Genomic DNA, 22,532 nt, shown 5'->3' with positions numbered 1-22,532 from the left:
GGATTATGAAACTGGAATTTACTTATCTGTACCAAAGAGGATGGATAAGGTCAAAGAAGAAGAGAAAAATGGAAAGCAAGGCGCATTTAAAGCTGCACGGAACTTTTGTGGGCTGCTATCCTTCAGTCCAATGACCACGGAGTTCGGCCTCAGGTTGAGAATAACGCGAAGGGGAGTCGAAGAGGGCGCGGGCGGGAAGACAGCAGAGCCGGGTAGCGCGTTCACTCGGACCAACAAAAGCCGCCGGAGACACTTAGCGAGCCACGCAACTTGCGGGGGCCGAAGGGTTAACCGCGCGCCCGACTCCCGCGCGCTTCCCGGCCCCCACTCCCGCGGTCGCTAGGAAACGCCGAAAGTGGGGGAGGGGCGGGCGGCGCGGCGGAGGGTGGGAATCTTTTTCGGGCGCCCGGGGGCGGAGGGAGGGGAGCGCGCGTGCGCGCGCCCGTCCGTCCGTCGCCGCGGTGACCGTCCTCGGAGTCCGTCGGCTCGCGCCCCGCCCCCGTTCTGTTGCCCCCTCCCCTGTCGCGCGCGGGGGGTGTTTCTGGCTCCTCGCGAGTTGCCGCCGCCGCGGTCGCCGCTGCTCCTCCTCTCCCAGTCTTGGGTTTCCCAGGCACTGCTGCCGCCGCTACCTCTGCGGTCTGTATGAGGAGGAGGAGGATGTGAAGATGGCGGAGCTGCAGATGCTGCTGGAGGAGGAAATCCCGGGGGGCCGCCGGGCCCTCTTCGACAGTTACACGAATCTGGAACGGGTGGCAGACTACTGCGAGAACAACTACATCCAGGTGTGAAGCATGTCCCGGCCTGGGCGCGTCGGGCCTCTGGTGGGCAGCGCGTGGGGGATCCCCGGGCCGGGGGCCGCGCTTGGGGGCGCAGGGCGCGCGGGGCTGGGGCCGCGGCGGGGACCCAGCCCAGCTAAGCCCTCGAGGGCGGGGGAGGGGGAGAATAGGGTGGGAGCTGGGTCTGGTGAATTGGTGAGAAACCTCCGGCTGGAGGAAATTGTAGCTTTAAAACATTTTAAAAAGCCATGAATCAGTCCTCGTTGCGGTGTATGTGTCGTGTCCCCGCCTCTTCGCTTCTTCTGCCCTCGGCCGCCCCCGCACTCGGTACCCGTCAGTGTTCGGGATGGCGGTGGAGGCGGAGAGTGTTTTTTTCTATTTGACAGAATCCTGCTCCCCCATATGGCAGGGGTGTGGGGGGGATTGATGGATCACCCCCTCCCCCAAGCTCTGGAGGATTTTTAAGGGGCTATGTTGTTGCAAAGTAAAGTGCCTCAGTTTTATATTCATGTAAATGCCTCAAGAGACTGGTATTTTTGTTTATTTTTTAGTTTCTAACCGGGGTTACCGTAGAAGAGCAGTTGTCTGTTGGAAGTTATTGCCATTTTCCTCCTTATGGAGAATGAGAAGCTGCATGATAATGAGCACCACCCCCCCTTCCCTCGACAATCCCGTTAGAATAGTTAATTTTCCTGTGGGAAAAAGAATTATAAGTATTTTTCAGCAAGGATTAGGAAATGATCCTCATGATTTAATTTTTCCCGAGATGGTTGGTTTGGTACAGAGACTCAGTGGTAACGCTGTGTGTATGTGTATGGAGGTGGGGTGTGTTGGGTGAGATGAGATCCAGCTGCGCCTGGATACAGCAAAAGATTCTGTGGATTTAAAAAAAAAATCCTTCTTGAAAAATTATTTGAAAGGGTAGGTTAAAACAAACAGTTTGCAAATTAAGCGTCTTTTGTTTCTCTGTGGCTTATTCTGGAGTCACAGATTCTACCTCAATTTTTTCCCTTAACGTTTAAATTCTCTTGGGATAAAGGTGGAAATGGAAGAAGTGTGTTAAATTGTTCTTTCACTATGGTCTTCTCCCCCCCACCCCCCCGCCCCGCTCCCACCTCCATCTCTCCAGGCATCCTTCTTAATATCAGTTATATTGGGAAGCATTCTTTAGTCTTAGTGTAAACTAAAAAAGGTGTTGGAATTTATAGGTTTATAAATTTTGTAAGGATCACGTGGTTAATCAAGGATGTTATTGTGAGATTTTACTAAATTAGGTATATACTTAACTCTGTATTATCTTGTAGTAACGATTTGTATTGAAGAAGGAACCAGGCATAATCCAAGGCTTTTCCCTCCAAAGAGACTATTGAAACTAGTAGGAACAGAAAAAAAATGTGTCTTGGGTCAGAGATAAATGCAAAAAAACACAGTGGTCCATATTTGGAGGGTGCTTCTTAAATACTGAGTGGGATAGAAAAGAGTCAAACATTAAGTTGTTCAGTGTTCAACTGCATGTATTCAAAAGTCTTGTATAGCCTGCCACTGTGTAAAGGGTTGATGAAACACACCTAGTGTCTACAGAATTTCATAGTGTAGTTAGTAGGAGAGGCTGATCTGTGAGCAAATGAATTATGTAGTGTGTCAGTTTATACTCTAAGGGACTGAAGGTGGGGAGAAGGCCAGGAGGAAGACATGCTATTCTTAAGGAATTCTCTGTCTCTAGGAGAGGCAAATCTAAAGGACTGAAGTGGTAATTCCATTGACTGCAGCATATTATGGGAGTTATAGGTCAGAAGAGAAACTGAGAATAGAAAAGTGATTGGGTAACGGTTATTACCAGTAATAAAAAAATAGACAGATTTGTCTCTCTTTGGAACATAATTTTTATTATAATTTGAAGGTATAGTTTTTCTTAGATTACAATTGATACATAAAGGTAAAGTACATGGATTAATAAACTGAGAGGTTAAAGGGATTAAAGGTTGTCATCTTTTTAAATATTTTATACTATTCTTTTAGTTGAGAGAAGAACATTACTGTCACCATTATCTGTTTTAGCGATAGGACTAATAATTTAGTGTGGTTTTTTTTAAATGCATAGTATAGCTATTGATTAATGGAATTAGATTTAAAAATATTTTTTCAGTTTAACATCTAAAATAGATTTTACATGTTAGATTAGATTTTACCTCTTAGGTTATCATCTCTTTTATGTGGGTATAATATTGGTGTTTTTCTCTTACGAGATGACAGCTCTTACATGATTTGTTTGTAGTAAAGTTGATAAATGGAACATGCTGATAGTGGATTTGTGCTGACCTAGTTGTACATTTGACCCAACTGGCTCTCCTTGTGACCAAAGAACTGACCAGCAGGGGTTTTGATGCTGCCTCTGACCCTGTAGAAAATGAAAATTAATTGGTTGTATATGATCACATAGTCAGTTTAGCCTTGTTTTAGCATCATATCCTAACTACTAGCTCAAGTTAACTAACCCAACACTTTATTTTGTGGAAATGTAATTTTTGCCAGTAAAGTAGAAAAAGATAAATCTGTTGAATCATGTGTAACAAAGGGTAAGGGTCTTTGTTCAGTGTTCTTAAGTAGCTGGTTTTAAGCATAGGAATAGCCACATAACTAAGAGAAATAAGAATGCTCTAAATGTGGATTATATTTAGTGTGGAAACTGAGCAAAGGAAGGAAAATGATTTTGCTATCCTTCTGGAAACAACTGTATCGTGTTTAAATTGTTCCTAATAAAAATATCTTTCAGATATATTATCAGCATTAGGAGTGACCAGATACTGCCTGTGTTAACACCCACAATCTATAGGTAGAACAGCATTGTAGACCGTGGTTTTCCAGGATACTAATGCAGTTAATGTTAGAAATTTAAAAATCATCTTCAGTAAAAATTTAGATGGTTTTTGTTTTATTATTTCAACCTCTAGAAAAAGTGACAGTAAAAATATTTTTTCTAAAATGTGATGCTAAGAGGCACCTGGGTGGCTCAGTTGCCTAAGTGTCTCTTGATTTCTGCTCAGGTCATAATCTCACAGTTTTGGGAGTTCAAGCCCTGTGTTGGGCTCTTTGCTGACAGTAAAGGAGCCTGATTGTGATTCTCTCTCTCTCTCTCTCTCTCTCTCTCTCTCCCCCTCTCCCCCCCCCGTCTCTCTCTCAATCTCTCTCTCTCCCTCTCTCTCTACTCATCCCCCACTCATGCTCTCCCTGTCTCAAAATAAATAAACTTAAAATTTTTTAAAAATTTGATGAAAAAAATTACAACTAAAATTGCTGATATTTCCTGATTGATTTTAATTCTTGTCTGTGAAAAAGGACTTAGTAATTGTTAAGGACTTTTGTAAAGATACATGTAGGACCTGTGTTCTTTTTTTCATTTATTAATATAAACATTGATACCTAATCTAAAAAGTTTCCAGAAATTTTAAACAATGTTTTGATTGACTTGGAATCTACATTTTTACAAATAGAAGAATTTTATTTTATTACTATTTTTTTTAATGTTTATTTTTGAAAGAGAGTGTGAGTGGGGGAGGGGCAGAGAGAGAGGGAGACAGAATTTGAAGCAGGCTCCAAGCTCTGAGCTGTCAGCAAAGACCTGACTTGGGGCTCGAACTCCTGAACCGTGAGATCACGACCTGAGCTGAAGTTGGACACTTAATTGACTGAGCCACCAGGTGCCCCAAAAGAGTTTTATAATAGTAGGAGTTGCTTTAATGTTTGGTAGATGAAATAAATTTATAGTTGTTACTTTCCTAGAGTAACTCTGAAAAACCAACTTATTATTAACATTTTTCCTTTCGTTAGATAAAATAGTTAATTGGTTTTTTTGTTTTTTTTGTTTTGTTTTGTTTTTTTAGTTTTTTTTTTTTTGTTTGTTTGTTTTTTAGATACATAGTAAAATCCCGTTGTCCATTATTTGGAGTAAGAGCAAAATCATCCAGTAACATGGTTTTGCTCAGAAGAACAGAAATTAAAAATGTACCTAAAGGGGTGCCTGGCTGGCTTAGTCCATAAAGCATGCAACTCTTGATCTCAGGGTCATGAGTTTAGGCCTCATGTTGGATGTAGAGCTTGCTTGAAAAGATAATAAAATAAAAAATACTTTATAAAAAATTTTTACAAAATGTGCCTTAAATTTTATGTGAAATACATATATTTTTTGCTTTTGAGTAATAGAGATGTCATTAATGACTTCTGTTTTTTGTCTTTTTTAAACATTTTTTTTTTAAGTTTATTTATTTACCGTGAGAGAGTGTGTTCTGGGAGGAGTGGAGTGGAAAGGAGAGAGAGAATCTCAAGCATGCTCCATGCTGTCAGGGCAGAGCTCAACTCTGGGCTCCATCCCCCATGAACCATAAGATCATGACCTGAACTGAAATTGAGACTCTGATGCTTAACCGACTGAGCCACCCAGGTGCCCTCGTTTTTTGTCTTTATCAAAAAGGATACTCCCAGAATTCATTAAAAATTGCATGAAAAGTTTATAAGGAGTTACAGTTTATTTATAATGCTAAGACATTTGTTTAACTTGACACAATACCTTCTGAGTGTACAGTCTTCTAGTCCTATGGCATTGTTTTCAAGTTTTGAATATTTTGTTATAATACAAAAAAATCTGATACATATAGTTCTTAATTTCTAAATATTCAAACTATTGTATTTACATTAATTTTCTATTGTTGTTGTGACAAATTGCTACAAATTTAGCAGTTTAAAACAACACAAACTTACCATTTTATAATTCTGGAGATCGTAAGTCTATAGTAGGCCACAGAATTGGGTTCTTTCTGGAGGCTCTGGGGGAGAATCAGTTTCCTTGCCTTTTCCAGCTTTCAGGGACTACCTGCATTCCTTAGCTCATGACCTTCTTTAAAATTCCAAGCCAGCAGTGGCATCACTGCAACCTCAGCTTCTGTTTTCACATCTCTGTCTCTCTGCTTCCATCTTCACTTCCCCCTTCTCCCTCTGCTTCTGTTGTCACATTTTCTTTTCTGACTCTGACCATCTGCCTCTCTTTATAAAGACTCATGTGATTATATGTTGGGCCCATTCTGATAATCTTCCAATCTCAGGATCATTATCACACCTCCAGAATCCCTTTTTGCCGTGTAAGGTAACATATTCACAGGTTCCAGGGATTAGGATGTGGTCATCTTTGCCGGGGGGTGAAGGTTGTGGGGGGGTGGGTGGTGGGGGGAGGAGGGAGGCACTATTCAGTTATAATATTTGAACATAGCTTTTCCTTCCTATATCAGTAATTGGCTGTAACCCTTTTGGCACCTAAGCCCAAAACCTTGGTACTGTCCTTGACTCTTATCTTTTGCATTGGATAACAAATGGCTCTGTCTTCACATGTCTGGATCTGACTACTACCACCTCTTCTGCTACCAACCTGGACCAAGATATGATTATCACTCAGTTAGATTATAGCAAAAGCCAGAGTGATCTTTTTTAAAAATCTAAATCAGATCATATTCTGTTCAAAATACTGAGATTTTCTGTCTCATTCAGTTTAAGAACTAGAAATTAACATTGCCTACAAGATACAAATGATCTAGCTTTCTAGTCTTGAATCCTCTCCTAATGTAATTCCTCTTCTCTTTTGCTAACTGTGTTTCAGCCACATTGGCCTCTTTTTCTTTTCTTTCTTTTTTAACGTTTTTTTTTTTTTTTTTTTTTTTTTATTTATTTTTGGGACAGAGAGAGACAGAGCATGAACGGGGGAGGGGCAGAGAGAGAGGGAGACACAGAATCGGAAACAGGCTCCAGGCTCCGAGCCATCAGCCCAGAGCCTGACGCGGGGCTCGAACTCAACGGACCGTGAGATCGTGACCTGGCTGAAGTTGGACGCTCAACCGACTGCGCCACCCAGGCGCCCCTTTTCTTTCTTTTTTAATGTTTTATTTATTTTTGAGAAAGAGAGCACAAGTGGAGGAGGGACAGAGAGAGGGGGGTGGACAGAGGATCTGAAGTGGGTTCTGTGCCGACAGCAGCAAGCCCAGTGTGGCGCTCAAACTTGCCAACCATGAGGTTGAGCCACCCAGCTTCTCTGGCTCCTTTTCCTTGAACATAACAGGCATAGTTCTGCTTCCACATTTTTTTTTAAACAAGCTCTAGCTGTTTTTATTGAAAAATTTTGCATGATTTACTTTTCATTAGTCTGTGCTGTCCATGCTTCTAATGATATCAGAATCACCTGGATCACTGATAGCCAGTATGCATACTCTGTAGTATTTCCCACATACTGTGTCCAGTTCAATATTATTGCCACTGTAGTGGACACCAGTTTTGGCTACTATGATGTAGTGTCTGTTTCACATTTCCTCAGGGGTGGGCAGTTGTTGGCGAAGATGACCAATTTCACTTTGCCATGTCTGATCATTTTCAGAGTATGCTTCTATCCCAGCACATACTTTCCACTTTTCATTATGAGCTGGAGCCTAGAGTTCATCAACTCTAGCGACTTTTTCATCTTCTTTGTGGCCACCATCTTCCTGTCTTAGGTGCAGGATGGCCCCAACTAAGAGCAGACTCCAAGGTTGCTGGGTGCAAGAAAGGTACCTCAAGACTTTTTTATTTTGCATTTACTGTGCCCTCTACCAGGAGTATTCATCCCCCAGATAGTTGTATCACTGGATCTTTTTACCTTTTTCATGCCTTTGATCAAATGTCAACTTTTAAATTTTTTTAACTTAAAAAATATTACAAAATTGTTTTTTAATTTCAGTGTAATTAACATAGTGTTATATTAGTTTTAGATGTACATTATAGTGATTCCACAATTCTATATATTACTCACTGTTTTCATGGTGAGTGTACTCTTAATCCCCTTCACCTATTTCACCTGAACATCCTCCTGGTAACCATCTGGTAACCATCAGTTCATCCTTTATATTTAAGAGTGGTTTTTTGTTTGCCTTTTTTCCTTTCTTTATTTGCTTTACTTCTTAAATTCACATTTAAGTTAGTGAATTTCACCTGTGAGTGAAATCATATCATATTTATCTTTCTTTGACTGACTTCACTTACCATTATACCATCTAGTGCCACCCATGTTGTTGCAAATAGCAAGAATTTCATTCTTTTTTGTGGCTGAGTAATATTTTATTGGACACAAATACCACATCGTCTCCTTTTTTTAAAACTTGTTCTAACGTTTTTATTTATTTTTGAGAGTCAGAGCGTGAGTTGGGGAGGTGCAGAGAGAGAGGGAGACACAGAGTGTGAAGCAGGCTCCAGGCTCTGAGCTGTCAGCACAGAGCCTGATGTGGCGCTTGAACTCACGAATCATGAGATCATGACCTGAGCCACCCAGGTACCCCTTCTTTTTTTTTTCGGTTGAGCTCTATGCCCAGCGAGGGGCTCAAACTCAAAACCCCAACATCAAGGGTTGAATGCTTTAGTGACTGAGCTGGCAAGGTGCTCCGTATCATGTTTTCTTTATCCATTCATCCATCAGTGGACACTTGGGTTGCTTTCATGATTTGGCTGTTGTAAGTAATTCTGCAATAAAGATACAGGTACATGTATTTTTTCAAATTAGTGTTTTGTATTCTTTGGGTAAATACCTAGTAGTGGGATTACTGGGTCATGTGGTAATTCTGTTTTTAATTTTTTGAAGAATTTCCATACTGTTTTCCACAGTGGCTGCACCAGTTTATGGTTCCACCAACAGTGCACAAGGGTTCCCTTTTCTCCACACATGTTGTTTCTTGTATTACTGATTTTTGTTATTCTGACAGGTATGAGGTGATTGTGGTTTTGATTTGCATTTCCCTGATGATTAGATCTGGAGCATCTCTTCATGTGTCTATTGGCCATCTGTATATGTCTTATTTGGCAAAATGTCTGTTCACATCAAATGCTTAGTTTTTAATTGGATTATTTTTTTTTTGGATGTTGATTTGTATAAGTTCTTTATATATTTTGGATATTAACCACTTACTAGATATATCAACAGAATACAACATCAGTATACAGAAATCTGTTGCATTTCAATATACCAGTAATGAAGAAGCAGAAAGAAAAATTAAGGAAACAATCCCATATACAATTACACCAAAAATAAAAAATATCTAAGAATAAACTTAACCAAGGAGGTGAAAGACCTGTACACCAAAAACTATAAAACACTGATGAAAGAAACTGAAGATAACACAAACAAATGGAAAGGTATTCCATACTCATGGATTGGAAGAACAAATATTGGTAAATGTCTATACTATTCAAAGCAATCTACAGATTTAATGCAATCCCTATCAAAATACCAACAGCATTTTTCACAGAAGTAGAGCAAACAATCCTAAAATTTATATGGAACCACAAAAGATCCTGAATAGCCAAAGCAATCTTGAAAAAGAAAAACAAAACAAGGTTATCACAATCTCAGATTTCAAGATATACTACAGAGTTGTAGTAACCGAAGTAGTATGGTACTGGCACAAAAATAGACACATAAGTCAATAGAAAACCCAGAAATCAACCCACAATTATTTGGTCAATCTTTGACAAAGGAGGCAAAAATATGTAATGGGAAAAAGACAGTCTTGGGACACCTGGGTGGCTCAGTAGGTTAAGCATCTGACACTTGATTTTGGCTCAGGTCATGATCTCACAGTTCACAAGATTGAACCCTGCATCAGATACTGTGCTGACAGCGTGGAGCCTGCTTGGGATTCTCCCTCTCCCTCCCTCCCCCCCTCCACTTTCTCTTTATTTCTCTGCCCTGCCCCCACTCCACTCACACACACTCTCTCTCAAATTAAATAAATACACATCAAAAAAAAAGGAAAAAGTCTTTTCAACAAATGGTATTGGGAAAACTGGATAGCCACATGCCAAAGAATGAAACTGGACCATTTTATTTTTTTAATTATTATTTATTTTTGAGACAGAGAGAGACAGAGCATGAGCAGGGAAGGGGCAGAGAGAGAGGGAGACACAGAATGTAAAGCAGGCTCCAGGTTCTGAGCAGTCAGCACAGAGCCCATCACGGGGCTTGAACTCACGAACTGTGAGATCATGACCTGAGCCGAAGTCGGACGCTCGACTGATGGAGCCACCCAGGCGCCCCAGGACCATTTTCTTATACCATACACAAAAATAACTCAAAATGGATTAAAGACCTAAATGTGGGAGCTAAAACCATAAAAATCCTAGAAAAGAGCACAGACAGTAATTTTCTGACATTGGCCGCAGCAACATTTTTCTAGATATGTCTCCTAAGATAAGGGAAACAAAAGCAACAACAGCAAAAAGGAGGAAAAAAAAAAAAAAACAACTATTGGGAATACATCAAAATAAACAGCTTTTGCACAGCAAAGGAAACAAAACTGAAAAACAGCTTACTGGATGGGAGAAGATATTTGCAAATGATATATCCAATAAGTGGTTAGTATCCAAAATATACAACTTATGCAAATCAACATCCAAAAAAGAAATAATCCAATTAAAAACTAAGCAGTTGATGTGAACATTTCTCCAAATAAGACATATACAGATGGCCAGTAGATACATGAAGAGATGCTCAAGATCTAATCATCAGGGAAATGCAAATCAAAACCACAATCACCTCATACCTGTCAGAATAACTAAAATCAGTAACACAAGAATTCATTTATCAGTTCTAGTAGTTTTTGGTGGAGTCTGTAGGGTTTTCTATATATAGTATCCTGTCATCTGCAAATAGACTTTGACTTCTTCTTTACTAATTTGGATGCCTTTTATTTCTTTTTTTTTGCTGATTGCTGTGGCTAGGACTTCCCAGTACCATGTTGAATAAAAGTGGTGAGAGTGGATATCCTTGTCTTGTTACTGAATTTAGGGCAAAAACTCCCAGTTTTTCACAATTGATAATGATGTTAGCTGTGGGTTTTCACATAAGGACTTATTATTTTGAGGTATGTTCCCTTTCAACCTACTTTGTTGGGGGTTTTATGATGAATGGATGTTGCACTTTCCCAAATGCTTTTTCTGCATCTGTTGAAATAATCATAGGTTTTTATCCTTTCTTGTTCATAGGATGTATCTCGTTGATTGATTTGCAAATATTGGACCACCCTGCATCCCAGGAATTAATCTCACTTGATTGTGGTGAATGATTTTTTTAAATGTATTGTTGGATTTGCTTTGCTAATATTTTGTTGAAGATTTTTGCATTTGTGTTCATCAGAGATATTGGCCTGTAATTGTCTTTTGTATGTGTGTGTCTTTATGTGGTTTTGGTAAATTTGGAAGCTATCATTGCTTTTCTAGCTTTTTTTTTTTTTTTTTTTTGCATAGTTTGAGAAGAATAAGTCAGTCTGTCTTTCTTTCTTTCTTTCTTTCTTTCTTTCTTTCTTTCTTTCTTTCTTTCTTTCTTTCATTTATATCCAAATTAGTTAGCATGTAGTGCAACAGTGATTTCAGGAGTAGATTGCTTAATGCCTTTACCCATTTAGCCCATCCCCCCTCCCACAACTCCAGCAACCCTCTGTTTGTTCTCCACATTTAAGAGTCTCTTATGTTTTGTCCCCCTCCATGTTTTTATATTATTTTTGCTTGTCTTCCCTTGTATTCATCTGTTTTGTCTCTTAAATTCTACATATGAGTGAAGTCATATGATATTTGTCTTTATCTGAGTGATTTTGCTTAGCATAATACCCTCCAGTTCCATCCACGTAGTTGCAAATGGCAAGATTTCATTATTTTTGATTGCTGGGTAATATTCCATTGCATATATAGACCACATCTTCTTAATCCATTCATCTGTTGAGGGACATTTGGGCTCTTTCCATACTTTGGCCATTGTTGATAGTGCTGCTATAAACATGGGGGTGCATGTGTCCCTTTGAAACAGCACACCTGTATCCCTTGGATAAATGCCTAGTAGTGCAATTGCTGGGTCCTAGGGGAGTTCTATTTTTCGTTTTTTTGAGGAACCTCCATACTGTTTTCCAGAGTGGCTGCACCAGCTTGCACTGCCACCAACAGTGCAAAAGAGATTCTCTTTGTCCGCATCCTTGCCAACATCTGTTGTTGCCTGAGTTGTTAATGTTAGCCATTCTGACAGGTGTAAGGTGGTTCTCATTGTGGTTTTGATTTGTATTTCCCTGATGATGAGTGATGTTGAGCATTTTTTCATGTGTTGGTTGGCCATCTGGATGTCTTCTTTGGAGAAGTGTCTATTCAGGTCTTTTGCCCATTTCTTCACTGGATTATTTGTTTTTTGGGTGTTGAGTTTGATAAGTTCTTTGTAGATTTTGGATACTAACCCTTTATCTGATAGGTCATTTGCAAATATCTTCTCCCATTCTGTCAGTTGCCTTTTAGTTTTGCTGATTGTTTCCTTCGCTGTGCAGAAAGAAGCTTTTTATTTTGATGAGATGCCAGTAGTTCATTTTTGCTTTTGTTTCCCTTGCTTCCGGAGACGTGTTGAGTAAGAAGTTGCTGCGGGCAAGATCAAAGAGGTTTTTGCCTGCTTTCTCCTCAAGGATTTTGATGGCTTCCTGTCTTCCATTGAGGTCTTTCATCCATTTTGAGTTTATTTTTGTGTATGGTGTAAGAAAGTGGTCCAGGTTCATTCTTCTGCGTGTCGCTGTCCAGTTTTCCCAGCACCTCTTGCTGAAGAGGCTGTCTTTATTCCACTGGATATTCTTTCCTGCTTTATCAAAGATTAGTTGGTCATACGTTTGTGGGTCCATTTCTGGATTCTCTATTCTGTTCCATTGATCTGAGTGTTTTTGTGCCAATTAATTCTTTTTTAGATGTTTGGTGAAATTCACCTGTGAAGCCATTTGTCTGAATGTTACCTTTTGATGATTCCTTCTTGGTCTATTTAAAGTTATAACATACTTCTGCCCTTTGTTTACTCCCCTTTTTGCTTGTACTTTTCTTTCCATGCTTTATTTTTCTTCATATTGTTTACTGTTTAGCATATGGTGTGTCTTATTTATTTATTTGCATATTTCTGTCCCCTGGCATATGAGCTTCATGAGAGCAGGGATTCTTTTTCATTGTCAGCATCTGGAACAGTGCCTGGGACAAAACAGACATTCAATAAATATTTGTTAAAAGAATAAATTAAGGGTTTTTCTCATAAGCAGTGGAAAATATCCTTTTGAAAGAAGTGAAATAAATTAGTTTCCCGAAATGGAAGAGTTTTTATATTTATGTACAGGTAAATGAAGTTGGTGAATACTTTTCATTTGCTCAGGGTATTTAGTATAGATGTGACCAACAGAATTGAAACTGGTTATTTTACGTGTGGCTAGTGCTTTAGAGTTTGTTCAGCAGTTCATTTGCTTTCACTTAATGCATGGCTTATTCTATAGTGGATGCTTCTCAAATATTTGAGTGGATCTACAACTTTTTGGGCAGTGAGCAAGGAAGATACTCCTATTTATAAAAAATCAAGTAAGTAAGGGGCACCTGCATGGCTCAGTCAGTTAAGCATCCAACTTTGGCTCAGGTCATGTCTCTCAATTTGTGAGTTCGAGCCCCACATCGGGCTCTGTGCTGACAGCTGAGAGCCTGGAGCCTGCTTCGGATTCTGTGTCTCCCACTCTTTCTCTGCCTCTCCTCCACTCGTGCTCTGTTTTTCTCTCAAAAATGAATAAATATTTTAAAAAATCAGTTAAGTAAAATCAAGCTTAGTTATGACTCTGCTAAACCAAAATTCTGTAAACATAGGAATTTTGTTCATTTTTTTTCCTGTGTCCCCTATGCTTTGTTGAGTAAAATGATTGAGATTATAACTCATACCATTAAAAAATTACATATATATGTATATATATTACATGTATAAAAATTACATATTCTTTTTCATTTAAGAAGTGCTTACTAAGTGAAATAAGTCATACAGAGAAAGACAGATACCACATGTTTTCACTCTTATGTGGATCCTGAGAAACTTAACAGAAGACCATGGGGGGAGGGGAAGAAAAAAAATAGGTTAGAGAGGGAGGGAGCCAAAACATAAGAGATGCTTAAAAACTGAGAGCAAACTGAGGGTTGATGGGGGGTGGGAGGCAGGGGAGGGTGGGTGATGGGAATTGAGGAGGGTACCTGTTGGGATGAGCACTGGGTGTTGTATGGAAACCAATTTGACAATAAATTTCATATTAAAAAAAAAGAAGAAAAGAAATACTTACTGAGTATATGTCCATGCTGGGAAGTCATTGGTAACTCATGGAACAGTCTAATTCTGTTACCATTTAATTGCTATGAAGACCCTCTGTTCAGTAGAGTCTGAATTAATGGGGTTTGGACTAAATATAACATGGCACAGCTTTTCTTTTGTTGTGCTTGCTGTTATTTGGCTTTATCCATTTATCCATTGAAGATTTTGAATAGAGGCAAGGAGATGCATTGTTAAGAACTTCCAGAATCTACAAAACAATATTGAATAGGGGAAGCAACAAGGGATGCCTTTTTCAGTATGTACTACAAATCTTTTTCGGGAGATAATGCTTGAATAATGATCCCTGTCTTTTCCTTTTTGTTTTTAATTTTTATTTGTTAAAATTTTTTTTAATGTTTGTTTATTTTTGAGAGAGAGAGAGAGACAGAGTGCAAGCCGGGGAGGGGCAGAGAGAGAGGGAGACACAGAATCCAAAGCAGGCTCCAGGCTCTGAGCTGTCAGCACAGAGCTGGACGTGGGGCTCGAACTCCCAAACCGTGAGATCATGACCTAAGCCAAAATCGGATGCTTAACCAATTGAACTACCCAGGTGCCCCTCCTCTTCTCCTTTAAAACATTTATTGTAGAAGAGCAGGGCAGGTTCAGAAAGAATTTGAATAACCTAGCTTAATATATAGTACTGTTTTTGCGAGAAGAAAATGAAATTTATTGACATTAAATTCATATGGTTTCTAGGTTTTTATCATCTGCACATATGATTATGATATAGTAATATGTATAATTATGAATTTTATTCATGGTTAATTCTACATATAACATAAATTTAATGTCGGCAATTTAGTTTGTGGTGTAAATGTATTTTGTAATAATAAGGCTTTGTAACCCAGCTTTTTCTTCTTTTGAAATGAATAAAGACTGGATCTCTTGGATTATTAACATGACTTTTTTTTTTTAAGTAGATCAAAGTCTGATTAATTCAGGGGTTCTTGGGTGGCTCAGTCAGTTAAGCATTCGAATTTGGCTCAGGTCTTGATCTTCTGGTTGGTGAGTTCAAGCCCCACGTGGGGCTCTGTGCTGACAGCTTGGAGCCTGGAACCTGCTTCAGATTTTGTGTCTCCCTCTCTCTCTGCCCCTCTTTTGCTTGCATTCTTTCTTTCTCTTTCAAAAATAAACAGTAAAAAAAATTTAAAAAGAAGTCTGATTAATTAATATTGGTTTAATCTTATTTGATATTATACATAGGCTGTTTTGACATAAGATATGTGAATTAGATCAGGTCATTTTTTTTCTTCCAAATTTTTATTTAAATTCTAGTTAGTTAACATATAGTGTAATATTGGTTTCAGAAATAGAATTTGGTGATTCATCACTTACATGTAACACCCAGTGCTCATCATAACAAGTGCCTTTAATACCCATTGCTCAATTAGCCCATTCTCCACCTGCTGCCCTCTGTCAACCCTCAGTTTGTTCTCTATTGCTTACCTCTGTTTTTTTCCCCCCATCCCATATGTTCATGTTTTGTTTCCTAAATTCCATGTATGAGTGAAATCGTAAGGTATTTGTCTTTCTCTGACTGACTTATTTTGCTTAGCATAATACACTCTAGTTCCATTCATGTTGTTGCAAATGGCAAGATTTACTTTTTTGATAGGTGAGTAATATTCCATTGTGTGTGTGTGTGTGTGTGTGTGTGTGTGTGTGTGTACACATCTTTGTCCATTCATCAGTCGATGGACATTTGAGCTCTTTCCATACTTTGGCTATTGTTGATAATGTTGCTGTAAACATCAGGATGCAAGTACCTCTTCAAATCCGTATTTATGTATCCTTTAGGTTAATACCTAGCAGTGCATTGCTGGATGGTAACGTAGTTCTATTTTTAACTTTCTGAGGAGCCTCCATACTGTTTTCCAAGTGGCTGCACCGGTTTGCATTCCCACCAACAGATGGATTCTCCGCATCGTTGCCAACATTTGTTCTTTCCTGTGTTGTTAATTTTAGCCATTCTGATAGGTATGAGGTGGTATCTCATTGTGGTTTTAATTAGTATTTCCCTGATAATGAGTGATGTTTGAGCATCTTTTCATGTGTCTGTTACCTATCTGGATGTCTTCTCTGGAAAAATGCCTTTTCATGTCTTCTGCCCATTTCTTAACTGGATTATTTGTATTTTGGGGGTAGAGTCTGATGAGTTCTTTATAAACTTGGATACTAACTCTTTATCAGATATGTCATTTGCAAGTGTCTTCTCCCATTCTGTAGGCTGCCTTTTAGCTTTGTTGATTGTTTCTTTGCTGTGCAGACTTTTTATCTTGAATTCCCAGTAGTTCAGTTTTACTTTTGTTTCTCTTGGCTCCTGAAACATAGTAAGAAGTTGCTTCAGCTAAGGTCAAAGAGGTTGCTGCCTGTGTTCTCTAGGATTTTGATGGTTTCGTGTCTCACATTTAGGTCTTTTATCCATTTTGAAATTATTTTTGTGTATGGTGTAAGAAAGTGGTCCAGTTTTATTCTTCTGTATGTTGCTGTCCAGTTTTCCCAACACTATTTGTTAAAGAGATTGTCTTTTTTCCATTGGATATTCTTTTCTGCTTTGTCGAAGATTAATTGCCAGTATAGTTGTGGGTCCACTTCTAGGTTTTCTATTCTGTTCTATTGTAAATCAGGTCATTTTTGGCTACTACTTTAATCCTAGTCCCCTCTCTGCCTTTCCAAATGTAACAGTTGTCATCAGTTTGTTAAAACTCTATTTAACTGGGGTGCCTAGGTGGCTCAGTCGGTTAAATGTCCGACTTCGGCTCAGGTCATGATCTCATAGTTCATGAGTTTGAATCCCATGTCTGGCTCTGTGCTGACAGCTTAGAGCCTGGAGCCTGCTTCAAATTCTGTGTCTCTCTGTCTCTCTGTGCCTCCCCTGCTCATGCTTTGTCTCTTTCTCTCAAAAATAAATAAACATTAAAAAAAACACCCTTATATAACTCGGGTTTTTTTTGGTTTTGTTTTATTTTAAACAACATTGATGTCACATAGAACTCACCATTTTAACTATATTAATTAAGTGTACAATTCATTGGTTTTTTAATGTATTTACAAAGTTGTGCAACCATTACCAAATCTAATTTCAGAACATTTTCATCATCCCAGAGAAAACTTGTACCCATTAAACAGTCACTCCACATTTCTCTGTGCCTTCACTCCCTGGTAACCATAAATCTACTTTCTGTCTCCATTGATTTGTCTGTTCTGGACATTTCATATTAATGGAAACGTAATATGTGGCCTTTTGTTTGTGGCTTATTTCACTTAGCATGATAATATTTTCAGCATGTACATGTTTCAGTACAGGCATACCCTGGAGATATTGGAGTTTGGTTACAGTGCACTGCAATAAAGCAAGTCAAATGAAATTTTTGGTTTCCCAGTATATATAAAAGTTATTTTTACACTATGTTGTAGTCTGTTAAGTGTGTAGTAGCATTATGTCTAAAAAATTGTATATACTTTTTATTAAAAAAATATGTCATTGCTGGGGCACCTAGCTGGCTCAGTCGGTAGAGCATGTGACTCTTGATCTCAGGGTTATGAGTTCAGGCCCACATTGGGCTTAGAGATTACTTAAAAAAAACACCTTATTGCTAAAAAATGCTACCCATCATCTGAGTGTTCAGGGAGTCATAATCATTGGTCATAGATTACCATAAAAATATAATGCAAAGTTTGAAATATTGTGAGAATTAAAGTGTGACAGGGGCAGGAAGTGAGCAAATGCTGTTGGAAAAATGGCACCTATAGACTTGTTTGATGCAGAGTTGCTATAGAACTTTGAGTTTTTAAAAAACAGTATCTGCAAAGCTCAGTAAAGTATGCTTGTACTTCATTCCTTTCTGTGGTCAAATAATATTTCATTATATGGATATACCACATTTTGTTTTATCCATGCATCAGTTGATGGATATTTGGGTTGTTTTCACCTTTTGGTTATGAATAATGTTGCGTGAACATTTGTGTATAAGTTTTTGTGTAAATGTATATTTTAAATTCTCCTAGGTGTATGTAGGAATGGAATTCCTGGGTTATATGGTAACTTTATTTTTAACTTTTTGATTGACTTTCAACTTTTTTTCTGTAATGGTTGCACTATTTACATTTCTACCAGTAGTGTATGAGAGTTCCAATTTGTCTACGTCCTTGAGAATATTTATTATTTTCTGCTTAAAAGTTACAGTCGTTGTTGGTGTGAAGTGGTATGCCATTGTGGTTTTGATTTATTTTTATTTAATCACTAATAATGTTGAGTGTCTTTCCATGTGCTTATTGACCATTCTTGGGAGAAATGTCTATTCACGTTCTTTTCCTTATTTTTAATTTGTTCACTTTTAATTGTGTTGTTTGCCTTTTTATTGTTGAGTTGTGAGAGTTCTTTATGTATTTTAGATATCAGATCCTTACTAGATGTGTGATTTGCAAATATTTGTTTCCAGTTTGTTGGTTGACATTTCATTCTTTGTTCTTTAACTTTATTTTTTATTTTTTAAAATTTGCATCCAAATTAGTTAGCATACAGTGAAGCAATGATTTCAGGAGTTGATTCCTTAATGCCCCTTACCCATTTAGCCATCCCCCCTCCCACAACCCCTCTAGCAACCCTCAGTTTGTTCTCCATATTTATGAGTCTCTTCTGTTTTGTCCCCCTCCCTGTTTTTATATTATTTTTGTTTCGCTTCCCTTATGTTCATCTGTTTTGTCTCTTAAAGTCCCCATATGAGTGAAGTCATATGATTTTTGTCTTTCTCTGACTGACTAATTTCACTTAGCATAATACCCACGTAGTTGCAAATGGCAAGATTTCATTATTTTTGATTGCCGAGTAATAATCCATTGCATATATATAACACATTTTCTTTATCCATTCATCCGTCGAGGGACATTTGGGCTCTTTCTATACTTTGGCTATTGTTGATAGTGCTGCTATAAACATGGGGGTGCATGTGTCCCTTCGAAACAGCACACCTGTATGTATCCCTTGGATAAATGCCTAGTAGTGCAATTGCTGGGTCCTAGGGGAGTTCTATTTTTCGTTTTTTGAGGAACCTCCATACTGTTTTCCAGAGTGGCTGCACCAGCTTGCACTGCCACCAACAGTGCAAAAGAGATCCTCTTTGTCCGCATCCTTGCCAACATCTGTTGTTGCCTGAGTTGTTAATGTTAGCCATTCTGACAGGTGTAAGGTGGTATCTCATTGTGGTTTTGATTTGTATTTCCCTGATGATGAGTGATGTTGAGCATTTTTTCATGTGTTGGTTGGCCATCTGGATGTCTTTGGAGAAGTGTCTATTCAGGTCTTTTGCCCATTTCTTCACTGGATTATTTGTTTTTTGGGTGTTGAGTTTGATAAGTTCTTTGTAGATTTTGGATACTAACCCTTTATCTGATAGGTCATTTGCAAATATCTTCTCCCATTCTGTCAGTTGCCTTTTAGTTTTGCTGATTGTTTCCTTCGCTGTGCAGAAAGAAGCTTTTTATTTTGATGAGATGCCAGTAGTTCATTTTTGCTTTTGTTTCCCTTGCTTCCGGAGACGTGTTGAGTAAGAAATTGCTGCGGGCAAGATCAAAGAGGTTTTTGCCTGCTTTCTCCTCGAGGATTTTGATGGCTTCCTGTCTTCCATTGAGGTCTTTCATCCATTTTGAGTTTATTTTTGTGTATGGTATAAGAAAGTGGTCCAGGTTCATTCTTCTGCATGTCGCTGTCCAGTTTTCCCAGCACCTCTTGCTGAAGAGGCTGTCTTTATTCCATTGGATATTCTTTCCTGCTTTGTCAAAGATTAGTTGGTCATACGTTTGTGGGTCCATTTCTGGATTCTCTATTCTGTTCCATTGATCTGAGTGTTCTTGTGCCAGTACCATACTGTCATGATGATTAGGCTTTGTAGTGTAGCTTGAAGTCTGGGATTGTGATGCCTCCTGCTTTGGTTTCCTTTTTCAAGATTGCTTTGGCTATTTGGGGTCTTTTCTGGTTCCATACAAATTATAGGATTATTTGTTCTAGCTCTGTGAAGAATGCTGGTGTTACTTTGATAGGGATTGCATTGAATATGTAGATTCCTTTGGGTAGTATCGACCGACATTTTAACAATATTTGTTCTTCCTATCCAGGAGCATGGAATCTTTTTCCATTTTTTTGTGTCTTCTTCAATTTCTTTCATAAGCTTTCTATAATTTTCAGTGTATAGGTTTTTCACCTCTTTGGTGAGATTTATTCCTAGGTATTTTATTGTCTTTTGTGCCACTGTAAATGGGATAGATTCCTTGATTTCTCTTTCTGTCGCTTCATTGTTGGTACATAGGAATGCAACTGATTTTCTGTGCATTGATTTTATATCCTGCAACTTTGCTATATTCACGAAGCAGTTCTAGTAATTTTTGGTGATATCTTTTGGGTTTTCCATATACAGTGTCATGTCATCTGCGAGGAGTGAAAGTTTGACCTCCTCCTGGCCAGTTTGGATGCCTTTTATTTCTTTGTGTTGACTGACTGCAGAGGCTAAGACTTCCAATACTATGTTGGATAACAGTGGTGAGAGTGGACATCCCTGTCTTGTTCCTGACCTTAGCGGGAAAGCTCTCCCTTTTTCCCCATTGAGGATGATATTAGCGTTTGGGTCTTCCATATATGGCTTTTATGATCTTGAGGTATGCCCCTTCTATCCCTACTTTCTTGAGGGTTTTTATCAAGAAAGGATGCTGTATTTTGTCAAATGCTTCCTTGCATCTATTGAGAGGATCATGTGGTTCTTGTCCTTTCTCTTATTGATGTGATGAATCATGTTAATTGTTTTGCGGATATTGAACCAGCCCTGCATCCCAGGTATAAATCCCACTTGCTCGTGGTGAATAATTTTTTTAATGTAGTGTTGGATCTGGTTGGCTAATATCTTGTTGAGGATTTCTGCATCCATGTTCATCAGGGAAATTGGTCTATAGTTCTCCTTTTTAGTGGGGTCTCTGTCTGCTTTTGGAATCAAGGTAATGCTGGCTTCATAGAAAGAGCTTGGAAGTTTTCCTTCCATTTCTATTTTTTGGAACGCCTTCAAGAGAGTAGGTGTTAACTCTTCCTTAAATGTTTGGTAGAATTCCCCTGGAAAGCCATGTGGCCCTGGACTCTTGTTTTTTGGCAGATTTTTGATTACTGATTCGATTTCCTTACTGGTTATGGGTCTGTTCAAATTTGCGATTTCTTCCTGTTTCAGTTTTGGTAGTGTATACGTTTCTAGGAATTTATCCATTTCTTCCAGATTGCCCATTTTATTGGCATATAATTGCTCATAATATTCTCTTATTATGGTTTTTATTCTGGTTGTGTTGGTTGTGATCTCTCCTCTTTCATTCTTGATTTTATTTATTTGGGTCCTTTCCTTTTTCTTCTTGATTAAACTGCCTGGTGGTTTATCAATTTTGTTAATTCTTTCAAAGAACCAGCTTCTGGTTTCATTGATCTTTTCTACTGGTTTTTTTTTTTTTTTTTTTTTTTGGTTTCGATGACATTAACTTCTGCTCTAATGTTTATTATTTCCTGTCTTCTGCTGGTTTTGGGTTTTGTTTGCTGTTCTTTTTCCAGCTCCTTAAGGCTTAAGGTTAGGTTGTGTATCTGAGATCTTTCTTCCTTCTTTAGGAAGGCCTGGATTGCTATATACTTTCCTCTTATGGCCATCTTTGCTGCATCCCAGAGGTTTTGGGTTGTGGTGTTATAATTTTCATTGGCTTCCATGACCTTTTTAATTTCCTCTTTAACTTCTTGGTTGGCCCATTCATTCTTCAGTAGGATGTTCTTTAGTCTCCAAGTATTTTTTACCTTTCCAAATTTTTTCTTGTGGTTGATTTCGAGTTCCATAGTGTTGTGGTCTGAAAATATGCATGGTATGATCTTGATCTTTTTGTACTTACTTAGGGCTTATTTGTGTTCCAGCATATGTTCTATTTTGGAGAACGTTCCCTGTGCACAGGAGAAGAATGTATATTCTGCTGCTTTAGGATGAAATGTTCTGAATATATCTGTTAAGTCCATCTGGTCCCGTGTGTCATTCAAAGCCATTGTTTCCTTGTTTTTGATTAGATGATCTGTCCATTGCTGTGAGTGGGGTGTTGAAGTCTCCTACTATTATGGTATTACTACTGATGAGTTTCTTTACGTTTGTGATAAATTGATTTATATATTTGGGTACTCCCACATTAGGCACATAAATGTTTACAATTGTTAGGTCTTCTTGGTGGATAGACCCCTTGATTATGATATGATGCCCTTCTACATCTCTTGATACAGTCTTTATTTTAATGTCTAGATTGTCTGATATAAGTATGGCTACTCCAGCTTTCTTTTGTTGACCACCACTTGTTTCTTTAAAAAATTTTTTTAATATTTGTTTATTTTTGAGAGAGAGAGACACACACACAGTGTGAGCAGGGGAGAGACAGAAAGAGGAAGGCACAGAATCCAAGACAGGCTTCAGGCTCTGAGCTGTCAGCACAGAGCCTGATGCAGGTCTTGAACTCACCAACCGCGAGATCATGACCTGAGCCAAAGGTGGACACTTAACCGACTGAACCACCTAGGTGCC

The 22,532-nt window shown here is 38.5% G+C and overlaps 1 protein-coding gene and 1 pseudogene across 50 annotated transcripts in view; one reads left to right on the top strand and one right to left on the bottom strand.

The window, feature by feature from the left end:
* The first annotated feature begins 540 nt into the window (after positions 1-540).
* The window catches only part of ABI2 (abl interactor 2), a 122,397-nt gene continuing 100,405 nt past the window's right edge, over positions 541-22,532 (top strand). For 45 of the 50 annotated variants that reach the window (XM_053905984.1, XM_053905958.1, XM_053905931.1 and 42 more), the window contains exon 1: positions 544-782. In XM_053905984.1, the coding sequence (XP_053761959.1) occupies positions 666-782 (117 nt within the window). In that variant the 5' untranslated portion in view covers positions 544-665. Of the gene's footprint in view, positions 783-22,532 lie in introns of all 50 variants that reach the window. The other 5 variants (XM_053905960.1, XM_053905905.1, XM_053905943.1 and 2 more) reach the window with 3 other exon arrangements.
* On the bottom strand, positions 6,956-7,634 carry LOC128778033 (60S ribosomal protein L30-like; annotated as a pseudogene).

This window comes from Panthera pardus, unplaced genomic scaffold, assembly GCF_024362965.1.
Source record: "Panthera pardus isolate Hobbes unplaced genomic scaffold, ASM2436296v1 HiC_scaffold_10, whole genome shotgun sequence".
NCBI classification, from domain to species: domain Eukaryota; kingdom Metazoa; phylum Chordata; class Mammalia; order Carnivora; family Felidae; genus Panthera; species Panthera pardus.
This window is presented reverse-complemented; position numbering and strand designations above follow the sequence as displayed.